Here is a 19574-nt window from a genome sequence, read left to right as displayed (position 1 = left end):
TGACATTAAGGAGGACAAGCAGTGCCTTTTGACAGGACTCTCCTCAGCTCAGACAGTCCTCAGGCACTCAAGCAATCTTTCCTCTGGTGAGCAGTCACCATTCCAGGCAATGTTTCCTCATTATTTCCATCAAAAGACCCAGAGATCCACTTGTGCTGTGTGTGTTAATTGGACAGTTATCACTTTTGCATCAGAGACTGGAATCTGTAACGCGTGCTCTGACAACCTGCCTGGGGGACACCATAACTGCTGCAGTCAGGGACAGCATCTACTCAATTTCACATTAACTCTTGTGCTTCAAGGACATCTTCTCTTCCAACAGGAACCAAGTCACATCCCACACTCAATTTTCTTCTCTCTTACTACCAAGCACAGATAAATGCAATTGCATCTGCCCTCATAAATCCTTCCATTAATGTGTGTCCTGAGTTACAGAAAGGTTCAGAAGGCACGTTTGGTTCAATCAGAAAATTTAAACGTTGTGGGACAAAGTATGTGTCGCACAAGAGAGCAGTGTAGTAAGACTGGCTCCTGTCTTTGGAAGGACACAGCCACTCACAGAGCAGAAATGATGCCAATAAGGTCATTTCTCTTAGGGGAGCTATGAGCTGAGGCTAGCTGTATGACACATTAGAGAAATTACACATCCAACGCCAGCTGCTGTCTGCTCCTCATCTCAGGCTTTACAAGTGTGGTGAGACTGCCTTGATGTCAGATCACAGCAGGGGGAAAGCATCACACCAAGCTTTCTTCTTCCCTCACAGGTGGGTGTGTGGGATGGAAAGCCCCCACTGTGGGAAGCCCAGCAAGAAGTAGGGAGGGAGCAGCTAAGAGGAAGGGAGGTTTAGGTTTGGTGGAATCACAAAAGAATAGAGAACACAAAGGTATGCTGCAGAGATGGACTTTTGTTTGCACATGGAATCACCCACTGTGCAGACACCTCTCTGCTTTTAGCCAACCACCCGCCTAACAGCTGAAGAATTTTCATCAGCATCCCAGCTACCTGGACAGAGTTAGCAGCAGCAATAAACCAGAATGAACAGAGCCCTACAAGAGCAGCCCTTTTTTCCTTAAGTACTCACGTTGTAAATGCAGGGTTGTATTTTGCACCAAGGTAGTAAGAGTAAAGGTTGAACATTCCAATCATGAAGGCCAGGAACACCATGATGAAGATGACCATGAACTTGAAGATATCCTTCACAGTCCTTCCCAAAGAGATCTGCAGGGGCCCGAAGCTTTCGTTGGCTGGAAGAATGTAAGCAATGCGGGAGAAGCTGAGTACCACAGCTATTGCATACAGTCCTTCTGAAATGATCTGAGGATCCGAGGGAAGCCACTTGTTCCTGGCTAAAACAATACATGGACATTAGACATTAGTAATGAAAAGTGGCAGGTGGATGTTATGATGATAAATGATTCCTTTTTAGGGCTTCATCTTGATTCTGGCCAGGAGTTAAGGGGAAAAAAGGGCTTGGAACAACTGGTCTTCAGCATTCTTTACAAGGATGGGCAAGAAATATTTTCATTTTTGACATGGAAATGATGAGAAATGAGCAAGTCACTGAGATTTACCAGTCACACAACAGATAAAAGACTTTAAAAAAAAAGTTTGGGAGTTTTGATTTCCTATTGCAGCATCAACTGAGCTGTCCTTTTTCCAGCTGATGCCCCTGAGACTGAAAACCAAAATCACAACAGAGCAGATATAACTGGCTATAACTCTAGCTGGATACATGGCACTATGTTTATACATGGAAGAGAAACAATAGGGAGGCTGAGATCTCTCTCTTCGTAACTTTAGACAAGGAAGCTTGAATTTGTTCAGATAAAGCAGGTACAGTCACTAAATGTATCATTGTTGTGTTATCTTTAAATTGAGACCAACTTTGGCAACATAGCCACTCTAATATTTCTACTTTAAAAATGCCTTTTTGATATCAGTTAAGCATTGTTTGTTTACTAAAAATTGATCATTTATATTAATGTAGCTTGTAAGTGTCACTGCATCAGTGAGCTTCTTGATGAAAGTATTGACTCAGAGCCAAAACAGAATCACAGAATCACAGAATCACCCGGGTTGGAAGGGACCTCAAGGATCATGTAGTTCCAACCCCCCTGCCTAGCAGGGCCACCAAACATACACAAGTGACATCTCTAAGGACACAGCAGTAAACTTCAGCATTATTTCCAGCAATTTGTACCAAGGAAAAGCAGCAGATGAAAGAATTCACAGGATCTGCTTGTGACATTCTGTTCTGGACCCTTTACACTTCTATATCATGAATTCACTTTATATGGTTCACCAGCAAACCAGAGAGAGCAAAACCACAGCATGAGTTCCTCTTTCTTGTTGGAGCAGCGGGAGGGAAGCTTATCTTCAGAGAAGCAAGCAGGAGGCTGAGCATGTCCATGGCTGTGGTCTCAGGGCACGTATCCCTGGTGCCACATGGTGTAAGTCTACTGTGAATGAAGACTGCCTGCCCAGATCTGCCCCTCTGGTCCAAGCTCATTGCTAGAACATTGCCTTGCAAGCCTAGTGAGCAAAGGGTGCTCCACTCTGCTCACACCCACAGACCTTGCAGCTTTCCATAAGCAAAGTCCCCATAGATTTTATCTAAGGTTATATCTCAAGCTTACAGAGGCACGCAACAAGTCCAGCCACTATATGGGAGTGTAAAGCTCTGTTTGCGAATATCAAAGAAAAAACATCAGAAATAATGTTAACCAAAGCTGTGCTATTGCTTGCATTTCCAAACGTTAGCATTTATAAGTCGCATAGGATCTCAGAAATAAAGGTGTTCTCTTGGAGATGGAGCAGTGTATGGGTGTGATTTCTCTTTGTATGTCTATTACACAGGCACTGGATGTAACAGATGCACAGCACACCACCAGTTACAAACGCAGCTCCAGATCTCACACTGGTTCACATGTCCCTCCTCTTGCATTTGAAAAATGAAGTGGGTTCATCATCTATAATTTAAATTATATCCTCCCAGGTCCCAATAATTTGTTGCTCAAGCTATTTTTCAGGAAGTGATTGAGCTAAGCCTCAGAGCAAAATTAGAGACTCGACGAGGGTCAGATCTCAGTTCTTTTTGGCTGCTTATGAAAATGGCTGGAATGGGTAAATCTCAGAAGGATGATTTTAAATGGAAAATAACTTTCATAAATATCACAAAAAGGAAGGTACTTTCAGCACTAGCACACAACAGCTTGAAAGAATAAGAAGCATTAGATAGCCAAAAGCATCTTACCGTAAGTAAAGTAAGCAACTTCAGGGGGAAGGGTGACATTATTGAGGTCATCATCTTGAACGTACTGATCGACGTACTGTTGTGCTTCGGTCGCTTTGAGGAAAGCCATGAACCTGGCAGTGAACGACGCCACAAAGATGGACAGCATCCCAAAGTCCAGAAGGTTCCAGAGATGTACCACGTACTCTCGTGGGCCCTCTTCCCAGATCTCCTTACACTCTGACCATATCATGCCTACAGAGAGGCCACAGCACGTTTAACCAGCAGACAAAGGCACTTTTTGCATTCAGACAGACCCATTCCCCAGCTACCAGTGGCTTCGAAGGTTGAAGCAAGTAACTCTTCAGTTAAACTGACTTCCTCAAGAGAACACTTAATGTCAGCTTTCCTTTAAAATGATTACATGTTTAAGCTAGTATACTCCTTTGCACAAACAATGCTAACATCTCAAAATTTCACCAGATTAATCGCTGATAAAACAGATTTCTGCAGATCTGTGAAAGCACAGTTCACAAATACTGAGGATGTTATAAAATCCTACAGCTGATCTACTTGTGAAAAAAAAAAAAAAAAAAGGCACATTTCCTTTCTTCAAAATCTTCTTGCTAAGCTTGGCTGACTACTTACTCTGCTGGGGTTTTTCTCCTCCTTTAATGCAGAGCTTGGGAGCATTTTAAGAATGGAAATAGCTTTGTGAAAGGAAATCTGACCTAGCAGTAAACGTAGCCTGATCAGAGAAAAAGAAAAACAAAAGTTTCGTCCTTGCATTGCCCTTTTCATTAAGTTTTATATACCAAATAATGAATTTCCAGACATTAAAGCCTGCTTTACCACTTTGCAAATCCTGACATTATCCTGAATTTAGGATCTTTCTAAGAGTAGACTTACAGTAAATCTAAACACCAGAGAAACACCTAAATCTAAAAGCCAGAGAATTCAAGGATTTTGACATCCATGTTGTACTGGGGAGTGCTGGGGAAAGGGGATGATTTCACTGGGTGAACTGGAGCCGACAGCTCAGGTCAGATTCACCAGCTTGCTCAATATTCAGTCGTAGCAGGACTCCAAGGCCAAAATGTTTCAGAACAGATAAAATGTTGGAATATTTTACCCACTGGTAATTATAAATATTTCCTGCAATCCTGTTTCCATAGCAGCAGCAAAATTCACATTTAATCAAGCGCAAGCAGGGCCGACCAATTTCCATGCAGCCTCCTGCAACCATGTCCTTTATATGAACTCTTCTCCATCTTCTTTGCTGGAAGTTCTTGTGGTGTGGCATCTAAATGCATTTGCTCAGCTACTTCAGAGACTCCTGGAAGCACACACGGTCCCAAGAGGAGCAGTCAGGAGTCAGTTATAGGGAAGGAAATTAGTCAGTGCGAGGCTGACAAGATGAAGAACAGATGCCATCAGTCCTTGAGCGCTCGTAAGGGTTTGGAAGACAAAGGAAAGCTAAGCTATCTCTATTTCAGGCACCACCAGCTTGCAACCTCTGTAGCACTGGGACCTCCAGGCAGAACCCAGGAGCTGTACCACAACACAGATTATGCCTCACATAGATCTATCTTGGAAGAAAGACTGTGGCCTGCTGAGTGCACAGCAAAGCCAGGGGGAGGCAACAGTGTCCACAGGTTCTTGGCTGAGTGAAAGCAGGAACTTCATCGCAAGCCATCATTTACCATGGTGAGATTTAATAATAAATAGCCTGGGGCAGAAAGTGAAAGAATTGGTTTCTCGGGAACTGTTCTGGAGTAAGGATGAAATATTAAAAGAACACATTTCTGGCTCAAAAAAAAAAAATTCTCAAATTGATAGACATGAGACATTAGGCTACACATTATGTGCGCACATCGTATAAAAAGTACTTCAGGAAATATTGCGTGCACGTCATCGCCAAACACAGCACTTCTTCACTGATGCCCATAAAATGTCTTTCCTGGTTTAAATATTAACTCTCCTACTCAAATTTATTTCTAATCTCAGTCACTTAATATACCTAAGTCACAGATTAATGTAGTAAGACACGTCTAAAACTGAGTAGACTGACTAAAATTAGAATCGCTCTGTGAAAGTATCACACTGTTGGCCTATAATTTACATTGTTCTTTTTTGCCAACTACGTGGCAGTCATTTTTTATCCATACATACAGAAAAATGTCTATTCAGGACAAGTAGAAAAGTTACAGTAATTACGTGGTCAGTACTGCTGGCTAATTATATGTACATTGTGGGAGAGTATTCAAATCTTCTAACATAAAAATACAGAGGAGAGAAAATGTAGATAAAATTGAGGGGATGGAACTTAAGATGGGATGTAGAACAGAGATGTGTCATGCAGTGAGGCCAAGCTAGATTTCCCTGAGTATAACAGCATTTCACTGCAGTATTTCTGAGGCCCTTGATGGCTCTGGGAGAGGTGAGTTCCATGAATTTGATGATGGAGAGGTGGTTATGAGCAGCTTCTGCTTCCCAGTTCCTGGAGGTGCCTGCTGTCCCACAGTGAGGATAATTGGAAATGTCACCTTGATGGGCACTCCTGGTTCCAGGAGGGGAAGGAGAACCAAGCTACACACACAACCTGGTTAGGAGAAAAATGGAAATACACAAGGCGTGCTGTTCACCACCTGTGCATGAAAAGGAACAGTTTGTCAGATTTTTATATCCACCGTCCTGATACATAAATCATGAACAGCTAGTGTTGGAGATCCTACTTTGAGCCTTCTCAAAGGCTGCAGGATTAGCAGAGAAGGTTGTGCTCAGATTGTGCCCACTCAGAGTTCCACTGCTTGCTCTGCTGCTTTCACAAGGGGGAAATTGTCTCTCTAAATAGAACCTCCCTACTTTTAGTGAGTATTTGGGGCACGTTTCTCACATAGAAAATCCCAGCCTTCCTCATGCAAGAGATGGGAAGATCCGGATGCAGGGTAAAAGGTAGGCAAAGGGCACAAACACCTGAGGTGTATGAGTCTAATGTGCAGTGCCCAGCACTCTAAGGCCAAGTGGCAAGTTCTTGTATGAGAACATCACTGTATTTCTCTGCACTGAGTTTGCCAGGAGCAGCTCTTGAATGCTCATTTGTAACCAAGAGGAGTGAGAACAAAACCATCTAAAAATGCTATTGCTTATCTGGCTCTTCACAAGGACATCGAATGGGCTACTAACACTACCTGACTGATCTGGTAATCCTTTACAGCCATTTCAGAACTGCAGGCTAATGGACAAATAGAGCCTCTCTGGTATGGATTTTGGAGGGGAATAAAGTGCTTGCCTGGCTGAAAGTTGTTGTCTCCACTTAGTTTACTCCACTACTCGCCTCCCTTACAAACAGCTGGGAGCTAGATATGGCAATGGGATCTTTTTGTCTAACAGCAGCCTGTCGTTCTTGCACCAGTAGTTTTTCCTTAAAAAACCAAGTATATATATATATATATATATATTTATCAATTTTCATACCTCCAGTGAGATTATTTGCAGGCGGTGTTATCATAGGTTTTACTCACTCTTGGCCACAATATGCCATGTTGAAGTGTCACATTATTCTCAAATAACGCTATTCTGAACATCTGTTGCAATATTTTTGTTGACAACCAGGTAACTTAGCCAATTTCCTCCCCTCCAACAGAATCAAGATCAGGGACCTGTAAACTAATTACTCAAAAACAGTCTGCTATAGTTGAAACAAGTAAGGTGTCATCAGCATTCATCATTGCTGCCATAGAATGAATAAGAAAATAGAAGGTACAAAAACAGGACAAATGTGCTTTACAACTAAGAATAAATAAGATTTCAGTTTTTGATCGTGTTATGAATTGAAATGTAGGTAATCATCAATGCTTTTGAGACTGGAGAGAGCAGCCGCAGACATTGCCAAGCAAGATTAAATACAGCCATGTATTTTTTAGTACATAAGAGATTTACTACACTTCAGCATATACTTACTATCTATTTACATTTCTGTCTTTACAAAGCATTTCTTGCTGTCTTTGCCTGTGATATTTGGCTATAGCATTACATTTAATTATGTTTACACTTCTAGATGTATACTTGCAATATCTACAAAATTCTTGCACTCAACAACTGAGCATCCAACATGATCTCTACACGTTGACATTTGATAAAGTTGGCAGTCCATACATGGCCCAATAAATTCCAAAGCCCCAGACCAGCTGCCCACAGTCTACACGCACTGAAATTTCACATTAGTATAGCTGAAACATTATTTGAAGCTTTACTGTAGGCAGACAGACAAAATGGCTGGAGAAGACTGTCAGTGCTGATGTAGGCAGTCATTAGAAAATCTCATTATATTCAGAAATCTGTACAATGAATCACTTTCCTTCTCCCAGGAAAGTGAAAACCTTTGCTTTTAAATGAAACGCTTTCTTCTTCATCTCTCAGGAACTCTCCAGGCAGGCAGATACCTTCTGCCTATGAGAAAAGAATACCTAGGCTAAAATCTAATCATCTTGTCCAACTGCTTTAATATCATTTTATAAATATCTCTTACTCTATCCAGTCTGGCATCTATTCAGGCTTTTTTCCTTGTCTAATATCCTGTATGGGACTTCACTTATTGTGAGGACAGGGAACAAAGAAATGGTGGTCGGGAAGTCATCAGATAGAGCAGCCCTATTCTATTTTTCAGAGGGATTTAATGCCATCAGTACTTATAGAAGCATGACGTTGTTTGTCCTACTGCAAGAAAATAATAAAAATCCTGGTGAAAAGTAAAAATAAATACAGGAGAGGTAGATAAAGATTCTGCAGAGTCGATAAGATCAATTTCCCAATAAATCTTTCTGAGTTTGTTGAGATTAGTGGTTCAAAGAAGCTGACCTGCCAGGAATAAATTGTGCCAGCAAAAGTAATACATCTGAATCTGCTAAAAAATCCCCACACAGTTTAACTTGTGCATGTGACACAGTTTTGCACTCAAAGGGGTTCATCCAAATGAATCTGTGCTTTATAAATTTTAGGCAACTTCATTTCTTTTTTAAAAAGTTATCCCACCAGTAGCAGTTTCGTACTACGAACCTGATGAAATCCAGCTCTTATTTATCCAACAACTTTCATCACCTGATCTCAGAGTTCTTTTCCAAGAAGCAAACAGCAACACACACCCAATTCACAGATGAGGTAAACAAGGTCCTGTGACTTATAATAAGATGCCATAGCAAGGTAATAAAAGAGGCTGGTTGTTCACGTCCCAAAGGGGACACTTTTTCCCTACTCAGAGAAGCTGTAAGTTACTGTGACTGCATACAATACTACGTTCTTTAAGATTCAGTGATTTAAGAAATCCCAGCAAACACAACAGCTTCTGGAAATTACTCCAGAAAATGGAAAAAACAGCAAAGTTGGAATTTGCTGAGAACTACTCAGTGTTTTCAAAACCAAAATAGAAGTCTTTTCTGATTATGTTTTAATCAATCAGAACACCTTAATCAGCCTGAAATTTAACTTCATCTTTTTTTAAGATTATTCCTCCTCTCCTCCCCCCCTTTGTGATATCCCTGCCTACCATGCTATGTTAGTTAAGTTTAATCTCCCTCAAGGACTTTAAATGGTTTGTTTTTGCTTACCCAATACCCACTTCATGATCAGCAATTCTGTCCACGAGAACTGAGTTGTTTTGACTCTAAATATTTGTTTGGGATGATCTGTGATGGTTTCGTTGGGAAGATTTTTTACTCCTTCAAACCGATCCGAAGCGTTCACTACTAACAGTCCAAGGAAGATTGTGAAAGAAACAGCGTGTGCCACAAACTTCATGAAAGGACTTCGGAGGGTCCGTCCCAACTGAAATGAAACACACAAGATGAGATTTTTTTGCCTTCTTCTGTGCATGTCAGTATCGTTTCTCCCATTCACCCACATATGTTATCTAACCCTCCTATGTAGTAAGCAGAAAATGAAATTAAACCTAACAACGTACCCACTTCTCCTCTTCTTTACAAGATCCTAAGCAGTAATATATTAGAATCTTTTATTAATTCTGAATTTTTGGTTCATTAGCAATGTGAAGGAAATGTCATTTCATTTAAAGATTCCTTTGTAATAGTCTTCATGTACCCTTATATGAAAGACTTCTCTTAAAATTAGCACAAGATCTGTAGATTCACTCCCTAGAACACATGGATTTATCCCAATAAAATAAGCCAAGAATAAGCTTAGCCATGATCTGAGCCAAGACCTCTCCATTACAACCAGTATTTCTTCTATTCTTTTTAAAAAAACTTTATTCCTAATCAGTTTAAATAACACTTTTTTCACTTTTTGTGGCCTAAGTAACCATTATTCCAGGGAGATGTCAATACACAGCAGTGCAAGTGCTACTTGCACTTTCCAGAACAACCTCAAAGCACATGGGATTTTTTTTTTGCAGTGTATTACACACTGATTAATTTCTCTCAATAACAGGACATGCTCAAAATTTTCTTAATATCTACCTTGTTGCTCATAACATCTCATAAAAAACGTGAAAAAGGACTGAAGTGAGAAATTCTTTGTTTCCTTGTTTAGCTCCATCAACAGCCTTGGTTAAAGAGCTTTTCAATGGAATGCAAGTCTCTTGCTATTGCAGCAAAAGGACTCTTTAAAAGCAGGGCTATTCAGGTCTAACATAAACATAAATAGAGCCTGTTTATGACCTCTTCTTGAGATTTTAAAGTGTCAAAACCAGGATATTCCATTCTGTCTATGCCATAAATTATTGGAAAATTTGTATGTTTCTAAGCATCAGAAAGTCTTTCTAACACAACCTATTCTATTCAAGAGCTCTTATTAGCAAGTTTACTTCTTACCAAGATACATAAATATGTGTTTAGGAAAGCGAATATTGCCCTGACTCAAAGTCCAAGTTTCCTTACTCTTTGCTAAGAATGTTATGGCAGATGTAGGTCTTCTGATTAAATGAAATTAATTAAAAACAATCCCAACACTGATGACAGTGGTTCACCCATCTGCTTCAAAACCTTGTGTGGTGCATGTTAGCTCTCAGCAGGTATTTATGGCAGGTGTTGACTAGATTCACACTTGCAGCAGACCACCTTATGTTTCCAGTGTGGATGTCCCATACAGTAACCACCTCAATTATTTCTTTATGTGATCAGCCTGGAAGAGCTTTTAAAGAGCAAATTTTAACAGCTGTGAATATAGATTCTAAGTGCATTTGCAGCCTATGCACGGCCCATTCCCACTCTCAATTCACTAAAAGAAGCACTTTCTTCTGAAGCCTGAATTGTTTTTGAAAAATTAGACATTTTCTCTTGTCTGTAGGAACTCAGAAAAATAGAGACTTGAGATTAAAGCAATTCCTCCACTCAGCATAATGCATTATGACATTAAGATATCTTTTCCATGCACCGCGATACTGTTGAACTCCAGGTGTGTCATTCTTGAATGTATCAACTTCTTTATTAAATCAAAATTTCATCTTACATCACATGCAGCCTGCAGGGAAATGCCTGACTGCTGCTGTTAGGATGACAGAAATGCTGACAGTGTGCCAATACAAAGCTTCATTCTTAAGAGAATATCTCGTTTCATGACTTGAAATCTTATCTGCATCATAGGAAAATAATAAAGCCTACAGACAGGTGAAAAAGAAAGTATAGAAAGGGTGAGAGTTAAACAGCTTTCCAAATGCAAATTAATCTTAATTCCATGAGATAGGAACTAATAAAGATAGAAACTGCAAAAAAGAAGAGGTCTTCACTATTCTCAGTACTACACTCGTAGCAGAAGCATGACACATATTGTAGAAAACATAGCTTAACTGCAGAGGAAAACATCCAGAGAAAACAAAAGTCGAGACTGCATTGTTCTGACTGATGGAAAACCATTTGTTGAAAGACAATTCTTGAAATAACTTCCAATTTGACTTTAGAATAGAAGGCTAGATTCTCTCTTTCAGGAAAAAAAAAAAAAAAAAAAGAAAAAAAAAAAAACCACTACAAAAACAGGACATTGAAAAATGGGAATGCACAAAAGATTTTGTGTAACAAAAAAAATCACACACAAAAAAGAAAATTTAAGGGAAAATTGTGCTGTTCCATATTTCAATTTTTTTATTATTTTAAATTTTAATATGCCTACCTCATGAATTTAAAGACCAAATACCTTTCTCAGTTATTTCTTCTTTTTCCTACAATTTATTTCAAGGTTTTGAGTGAGTTTTTGCTCAGTTGGTTTTATGTTTTTCGTTTATGTTTTTCATTTAAATTCTCTGCTTATTTCTAGTCTAACCTTTTCCCCCACCTACTTATGCATTCAAACACAAAGCCTGCAGTTCTGGGAATACACCAAAAACATTGCTGTTGACCGGTGTGCCAGCTCCCAGCACATTCAACAGAGGTGAAGAAAATTGAACAGCTTCATAAATCCCTGCTAGACTGAGTTCTGACACAAAGGAGTCAACATTACCTCCACATGAGTTCCCACTGTCACCTAACCCAAACCAACCAAAGCACAGCCCTGGTTTCACACGCACTTCTCCATGGGGAACTCTGGAGTCCTGGCCAGTATTATAAGATCTACAGGCTCACATGTTGATACCTATCTAAACAAAATGAAGTTGCATTCTCAAGCACTCAAAAAGAACGTACTTGTTTTGTAGGACTGTAAGCCTTAAAAATGTTTTATCATCTTGGATGCCCTGGAAGACTGCTTTCAAAAGGTTTGTCTAGTTTTACTTACAGATAAATCTTTTAAGTTACAGTGTTTCCTTAACATCCACCCACAGATCTATAATTTCTTGGTTTGGCAAATTTAGACAATCCCTTGCTGGATTTTTAAATGAAACATGAGAAGCTGCTTTCAAGATAGAGTAAATTACAAGTGCCAGGGGTCATCTCTATCAGACTTAAGTACCTTTGATAATCCTCTTGCTGAGAACAGTCTAAACAGTCTACCTTGTAAGGATGATGTTGCTGAACGTGAAATAAATTTCTCCCTTGCCACTTCTTTTTCCTTCAGTAAGAGTAGTGGGAAAAAAAGCTATTTATCAGTCAGCCACACACCTATTTATCTCCACTCATTTGAGCTGTCTCCATCAGGATGGAAGTCTGCTTACAGAGCTCAAGCTTGTACATAGGCCAGCGGTTGTCCCTACTCCTGTGATCTCTAAGCCTTGGCAAAACACTCCTGCTCCACTGGATGCTTTGAGACAGAGCACAGCCATATTTAGGAAATTTTCCAAATTTCATCATCTTTTCCCTCAAAACCATAAAGATTGTTTGATTAATTATAGCCTTCTCTGCAACCCTAAGCTGTCCTCTGTGTCTTGCCAGTTTCAGGTACACGTGCCACAGTAATGCTTCGCTATAACTGAAAATACAAGATTAAAAAGAAGGAGAAAAGGGAAGAAAGGAGTCCAGAAGAAGTGAGGAACTTACAGCAACTACAGAAAAAGAATAGGAGTCTAAGAATCAGAGTAAGCAACGTGAACTATTGGAAGTCCTTACCTTGCTGCAGGGAGCAATCCAGTAGGCTATGGCAAGGAAGGGCAGGCCTATAGAAACCCCAAAGACAGCCAGGAATTTCACAGCTATGGATTGCTGTCGTAAGCCTGAGAGGTTTTCATACCACATGGTGAGCAGCTGCTGCTGGCAGTTAGGGTGAGCAACAAACTGTAAAAGAAACAGGAAAAGGAATATTAGCAGCATCATCTGAAGAGAATGAGATTTTTGGCAAGCAATTTACTGAATGCATCCAACAGAAAAACAAAGGATGTGTCTTCATCATCCAACATAGCTTTTGGTGTCAAAAAACAGAACTGCAGACTAACCTCCCCAAGTCCCCACCTACTGGCAGAATGAGTTTCAGTTCTGGTCATCTCTCTACATAAAGGTTTTGTCAGGCCAAAACCCAATGCATTACAGTAAACAGTAAGGATAAAGCACTTCTTTGGGGCCAGGGTCTGTAGTTCAGACAGTCCAAGCTGAGATACAGAAAAGAAGCAGAGAGGTACTTTGATGCTAGAAGCTGAAAAAAAAAATCTCTGATAAATGGCTAAAGCCATAGGAGGCCATTGCAGGAGTAGCTCAACACAACACCAATGTAATACTGTTTATATTTGTTGCATATTGACCCAAAGTGAACCATTCTGCATGGTTCTTCTCCTGTAAACTGTAAGAAGTCTGGCTGGTATTTTGCAGTGAGCAACTTTAAATGCTTTATCTCAGATTATCTTTCAAAAATGATGGCTCCTTCTTTAGTCATCAGAGAAACAACAAATTTAGAAGCAGAAGGAAGTGCTCTGGAACAGAAAGTACAAAATTTTGTATCTTACAACTGAGGTTCTTCAGTTTATTGTTCAGGAGAAAAAGAAAAGGTGAGCAACAGACAACTGAAAAGGGCAATTTCTTAATGGTGAAAAAAAAATAAAAATCACAGCATCACTGGATCCCACAGAAGAGCTTTATTATGAAAGATTGAACTTCTTTATTTCATATTGTTCATCAGAGTGATTGAATTTAGCATGTGACTGTTTTTAATAACAAAGAGAGATAATTAAAAGGCAAAATAACTGAAAGAAAAGATGAAAAATAGATATGTGGCTAATTGCATTCAGATAACTGAACGTTTCATTTATGGGTTTGGTGGGTGACTAAATATGCTGAGAAGAGAAAGGCAAAATCCTCCACTATTTCAAAAAGCAGAATTTTCTGGAGGTAGACAGAAGGGGAAAGGCCAGAGAGAGAGAGAGAAGAGAAAAGCAGACACTACAAGTTCCTACTGTGCTTTGATCTTCATTGTCTTTGACAAAATGATCACATCAAACATATAATGGACCTTTCTCTAGACGATGGTACAATAACAAAATGGTTACTGTGATTTTTAATACCCACTTCATTGCTAGCACAGAGTGAAATATGGTAGTGTGGTAATTGGGATGGCTGTGCAATAGTGCAATTCCATCTTTAACAGCACATTAGCAACCATTTAAAACACACTTCTTCAGATGAATTAGGCTTTGGGGCAGCAGGGAGGCTACATTTCTCAAAAAGAAAAGGAAAGAAAAACTATCTTTTGTGACTAAACCTTTCGGGGTGAAGGAATCTGATAGGTACTTTTAGCCTCTTCCATCTTGAGGAATATTTCCTAGAAATATGAATAACTTGCTATGCTTTCAAGTTGTTTCTCCCTCCCAGAAAAAGTTCTTTCAAAAGATATAATATAAATCATCAGTCCTAATCATACAAGCACTTAGAGTTTAAGGTTAAACTAATAACAACAGTACTACAGTGAAAGATTGCTCAGGCTAATTATCCTTCTGGCAAACAGCCGAAAACCATGGAAGGAATTGATTCCCCTCATAAGTTTTTTTTTTTTCCCCTTTTTCCTTTTTTAGATGAGATGAAATCAACATCAGCTTTAATGGCTCATGGAAAGGAAAGATGCAGTGGTAGAGATGCAGACTTCTGCAACAACAGGACCAAGCACCAGCCAGGCTTCCTGGCTTCCTCCCACCCGTCATCATTCACGTATTAGGAGAATTGATTCAAAGAGATCCAGTTGCCCTTGGCAATCAGGCAGTCAAAGACTTCTGCTGGTTGGCATTTCAGAGAATTCACGAGACATTTTAAGATGCTCATTGTTTCACTCTGTCTGGGAACAGCTAGAATGAAAATACAGATACAGGGAAACGGAGAAGGGATTGCCATAAAGCCAAATTCATGGGAATAATGTATTTTGTACAAGACAATAAAGAATGATGGTGTGGCATAAAGCTTTGATGGTAATCATCTCAGTCTGATTCTTACAAAAATAAAGAAAAAAATCAGAATAAGACAGACAAAAGCGTGAACAGATTTTGATCTGTTATTTGCTTACAAAAAGCAGTACAGTTTTTCATTACATATACTTGTCACATGTTAATGAAATACACAGCAACCATTGGACATCAGCCTTCTCTCAACCCAAAACATCAGAAACTGATCTTAGATTTTCAAAGACATGAAAGAGCTATTTAACTTTCTCTTTTCTGAGGGAATGGCCACAGACATCAAATTAGATATTGCACTAATATTTTCCTCAGCATTATAAACACAGCAAATGCTTTGCAATGCTTCCACATTCAGAAATGGCTGCAACAGCTTTTCTGATCCCATACCACACACAGACCAAAAGATGGTCATGGTTTTATCTTACGCTATGCATATTTTATTATTAATTCATACAAACAACACTCCTCTCCAACCTATGGGGTACATGTATATTTTTAAGTTAAAAAGGCTTTAAAAAGAAAATTACTTGCCAGCATGAAGAAACTATTTAAATAATAAAGTGGCATGTTTGAGAGCTTCTGAAAGGCACGACAGTACTGACAGCTCCAAAAGCTCTGTGCTACAGAGGAGTAAACTCTCAGTGAAAGTTGACTTAAAATATGGAAAACAACATCCTCAAAGCCTCTGGTGAGAATTGAAAGAGTCCAAAAGAAGGGGATGTTTCAGAGATCACTCTAGATAGCGCACTGGACAACAATTTTCCACATTGCCCCTGGAAATCCTGGAAAATCTTTTTGAGAAATATGTGAAAGGTTTTTGATCTGGTAAAAAAAGACCCCTCTGCTTACAGAGCTGTTTCACCAATGCAGAACAGGGCATGAAGTAACTCAGACAAAATTACTGAAGCTTGCTAGGAAACACACAGTTGAAGAAAATGCCAGTATAGACACACATAAACCTTCTCTTCATGTTACACTGTGTTCTCTGAACCTTGAAGTGAGCAAACAGTGCTTAGTTTTGAATACGTTGTTATGAGACCTTAAGGCAGGAGAGGACAACTTAATTTCATGATCCAGAGTGGGAAAAAGAATTTGCTTTTTGCAACACTTGCGCTGTTAAATTACAACAAATGAAATTGTCAGAGGGTAAATGTGGTGGGATCTTCATTGGCCTTATTGGGCCTGATAAAGTGAGTAAAGCTGTAGAAAGTCTCAGATTGGAAATTACTTGGACTCATCATTGCCATCTTATTTATTCATTACAAATAATAAGTGAAGTTCCAATGTAAATATCCATGCTAAGGGATGGTATCCTCTTTGCCAGAGAGACACACTTCAGTTACCTGTAACTGCTACCCATGGCCACAGGCCACATTTTTAAAAACCATTTGCACCAGAATAGCCTTACAGGGATAAGCGCATCAGCCAGTCCCAATTCCTCCACCTCAGAGCAAAAAATAATTTAATGAGCCCCTGTTCAACTCAGGTGAAAGAAAACTCAGCAGATAACACCAAAGGGATCTGACCATGGAAATCAACTAACTCTACATGGGCTGCTGAAGTTGCTGCAGATAGAACACAAAGCAAGGCAACATCCCTGCCCTGAGGATTGCTGCAGCTTTTCCTCTCTCCTTGGGGTTCATTTGACTGCCTAATGGTATCACAAATATTCATGAGGATCTCACTCATCCTGCAGATGATTTTTTTTTTTTTTTTTAATGACTGTGTATATTTAGATCTGGTATCAAGTCAAACAGGTATAAACCTTAGAGTAAAGAGAGAAGGTTTTTATTTGCAGTCAGAGCCCAAATGACCTAGAACTATCAGAACAAAATAAAAATTAATTGTGCTGCTTCAGTCACAGTTACTTTAAAGAGACACAATAAAAGTAGTCAATATGGTGTTAGTAATAAAATATGCCTTTTGGAAAACCTCTTACATGGACCTTCTTAGCTAAGAAAACTTATTAGAGCAATTTGAGAGTGGGAAAATACACGCTTGCATCAAATCCCAAGGCATTCACATATTATAAATATTATGGAAACCCAGTATCTGGATCCATTTGCTGATTAACTCAAGTTACCTAATCCCAAATCCTGATTTTTAGCACTTTAAACCTTAACATAGCTACTGTTTGCAACCACACACCTTTCATGCAACTCAGTCTGCCCTATAAAAACAAGCATGACATTTAGGATAGATTTTCTGCTCTCTGCTAAATCAGTGAGCACATTAATGGAATTGGGATGGCACTCTGCAGAATTGACAAGCAGTAGAGCTAAGGTAGTGAAGAACAGCCCAGTGCTGGCATAACGGCCCAAAGCATCTATGCAGTGCACAGCTATAGAGGAGACAGCGTAGTCCCATTAGAATGAGCAATGCAAATGGAAACTGGGTTTGACTAGGCAGAAAACATTAAACAGACACAAAATAAAGCCAAATAAAAACAAATTAGTCTAATAGAAAACAAAAATAATGGTGTAAATAAAGCTGCCAGGACCATTTCAATTGCAATTCTCCTGCTGACAGAAATAATCTTCAGTGCCGAGTGAAAAACACAAAGTTAGTAATCCTTTTAGCAATGGAGAAAGATTTCATTGTTATTGTTCTCACTTATATTTTCAGTCCATGCTTTTTAAAATTAAGTGCTATATTTGAGGTATAAAACTAGAAAATGTGGTGTTTAAAGAAATTCTTTAATTTAAACCTCTCCACAGTTTATGTTCAATTTCACCTCCTTTATTCAAGAGCAGGGACTCTTTTTTGTGCTAAACATTTTTTTTCCCTACAGAGTAAAGAGATCAGAGGTGTTTCTGAGGAATCTCCAGTTCCATATTCCAATATGCTGGATGTTTTATGAAGAGATTTGTTGCTAATGCCAAGTTTCTTGTTTCACATGCATAAATAAGTCTATTTATCGGACAAGCAAATGAAGTGAAAGTCTCAGCCTCCAGCATTCCAGGTTTCTCATATCTCTACAGAATCAGAACCACATGGAAATCCTGATTTACCTATTCATCTGAAAGCATGCCAGGGAAAAAAAAAAAGCTATCGAAGAACAAATTCCCTTGAGTGCCTATATAGAAAGCGACCACAGTGGGCATAGTTTTAAAGTTCTATAACCTCTTCTCTCAAGAGAACCAGTCAACTCTTTTCTAAGTGAGAAGGAAAGATTGATACACTGCCGATACAGTGCTCAAATTCGAATACCTCCAACACAGAGAGTTTCACTCCCAGAGTTGATGGAGAGACTCTCTTGTAGGGTAAGTACCCTCACCATGAAGTAGACAGTTCAAAAAAAGTTATTAAATCTGGATATCCACAGGCATATGTGACAAGAATACTGCATAGAAGAGGTGCAGCTTGGGTCACTACTCGTGTAAATGCTCAAATTGGAACAAGATTTAGAAACTGCCTTCAATTTGAAATACTGAATCCTCTTCTTATTTTGAGAGTTTGTACTGATCCCCATCTGACTTTCTGTCCCAAAGACATTAGCAGGTAAACTGCCTGTGGGGATTAAAATGAAGCCAGAATTGGGGGCACATAAGGTCAGATTTATAGCACACAATATTAATTGTTCTTTTCTAACAGAATTTTAATATTAATAAAGGTAATTTTTAAATTCTTTTATCTATGATGGAAACACATGCAAAAGATTTGATGCGTTCCTCTGCTCTCTCATCAATGCCTTCATGGACATCTAAGACCCTGTGGCACTTTGCAAATGAAAATAATTAAGTCTGCATATTACTGTAAATTGGGAATATTGCAAACACCACTCAGGATGGAGATATGATTCATTTGAGCCTTGAGAGGATGAATTTATGGGCAGGAAATAACAAAATGAGATTCATCCTGGAAAAGATATTAAAACATCTGGGCAAATGGATATCATCAGAGCCACAGATTTAGTGGGAGGAAGGAACCTTGCTAATGAAATAGAGACATAAAATTGTTTCCGTAAGGAAGGAAAGTAACTCCTTCCCTATCACTTAAAAATCTGTAAAACGCAAGTAAAAGTACAGGAAAATTACATGGATGAAAGTAAGAGTCTAGAATGACCAGTATTTCTACTGTCACATAAAAGCAAAATCTCCTTCTTACAGTTTCAGCTGGCTCTGGTGATGGAGACGAGACACTTCTCATGCCCCCGCTATGGCCCCAACCATCAGTGAATGACTTCAATTAGCTATTCCTGAAATTCAGCAGTTGAAAAAAAATGACCAGAGTTAAACAAAAGCAAAGCAAAAAGCCAACTTCCTGAAAACCTTTTTCATGAGAAGTTCTCCTGCCTGGACCTCACTCTCAGATGGTAAAACACAGCCTAGCCCTGCTTAAACCATTATCTGTGCACATTATGAGCACAGGGACAGAGAACTTTAGGATTTATCCCATGGGAAATTCCAAACCTTCACCCTGTTTCAAAGAGGGTGAAAGAGCCATTAGGAAGATTTCCCATGACTTTGACAGCAAGGGCTGATTCTTTTGCCTGCTTCATGGATGCAGCCACTGGGGTCCCATGCAATAGCAAGGAGCTCCCTGGACTGCAGCTGGCATACAAGACACAGCACAGGGCAAAACTGCAT

The 19574-nt window shown here is 39.3% G+C and overlaps 1 protein-coding gene across 2 annotated transcripts in view; it reads right to left on the bottom strand.

The window, feature by feature from the left end:
* Positions 1-19574, bottom strand: part of TRPC7 (transient receptor potential cation channel subfamily C member 7) — a 56409-nt gene that overhangs the window by 14198 nt on the left and 22637 nt on the right. Inside the window, exons 3-6 of one of the 2 annotated variants that reach the window (XM_052689604.1) lie at positions 12722-12886; positions 8840-9056; positions 3255-3488; positions 1083-1245 (exon numbers count right to left, since the gene is read on the bottom strand). In XM_052689604.1, the coding sequence (XP_052545564.1) occupies positions 1083-1245; positions 3255-3488; positions 8840-9056; positions 12722-12886 (779 nt within the window). Of the gene's footprint in view, positions 1-1082; positions 1348-3254; positions 3489-8839; positions 9057-12721; positions 12887-19574 lie in introns of both variants that reach the window. The other variant, XM_052689605.1, reaches the window with a different exon arrangement.

Source organism: Tympanuchus pallidicinctus, unplaced genomic scaffold (genome assembly GCF_026119805.1).
Source record: "Tympanuchus pallidicinctus isolate F22 unplaced genomic scaffold, pur_lepc_1.0 scaffold25, whole genome shotgun sequence".
Classification (NCBI taxonomy): Eukaryota; Metazoa; Chordata; class Aves; order Galliformes; family Phasianidae; genus Tympanuchus; species Tympanuchus pallidicinctus.
The sequence above is the reverse complement of the archived record's forward strand: the minus strand, read 5'-3'. Positions and strand labels throughout refer to the sequence as shown.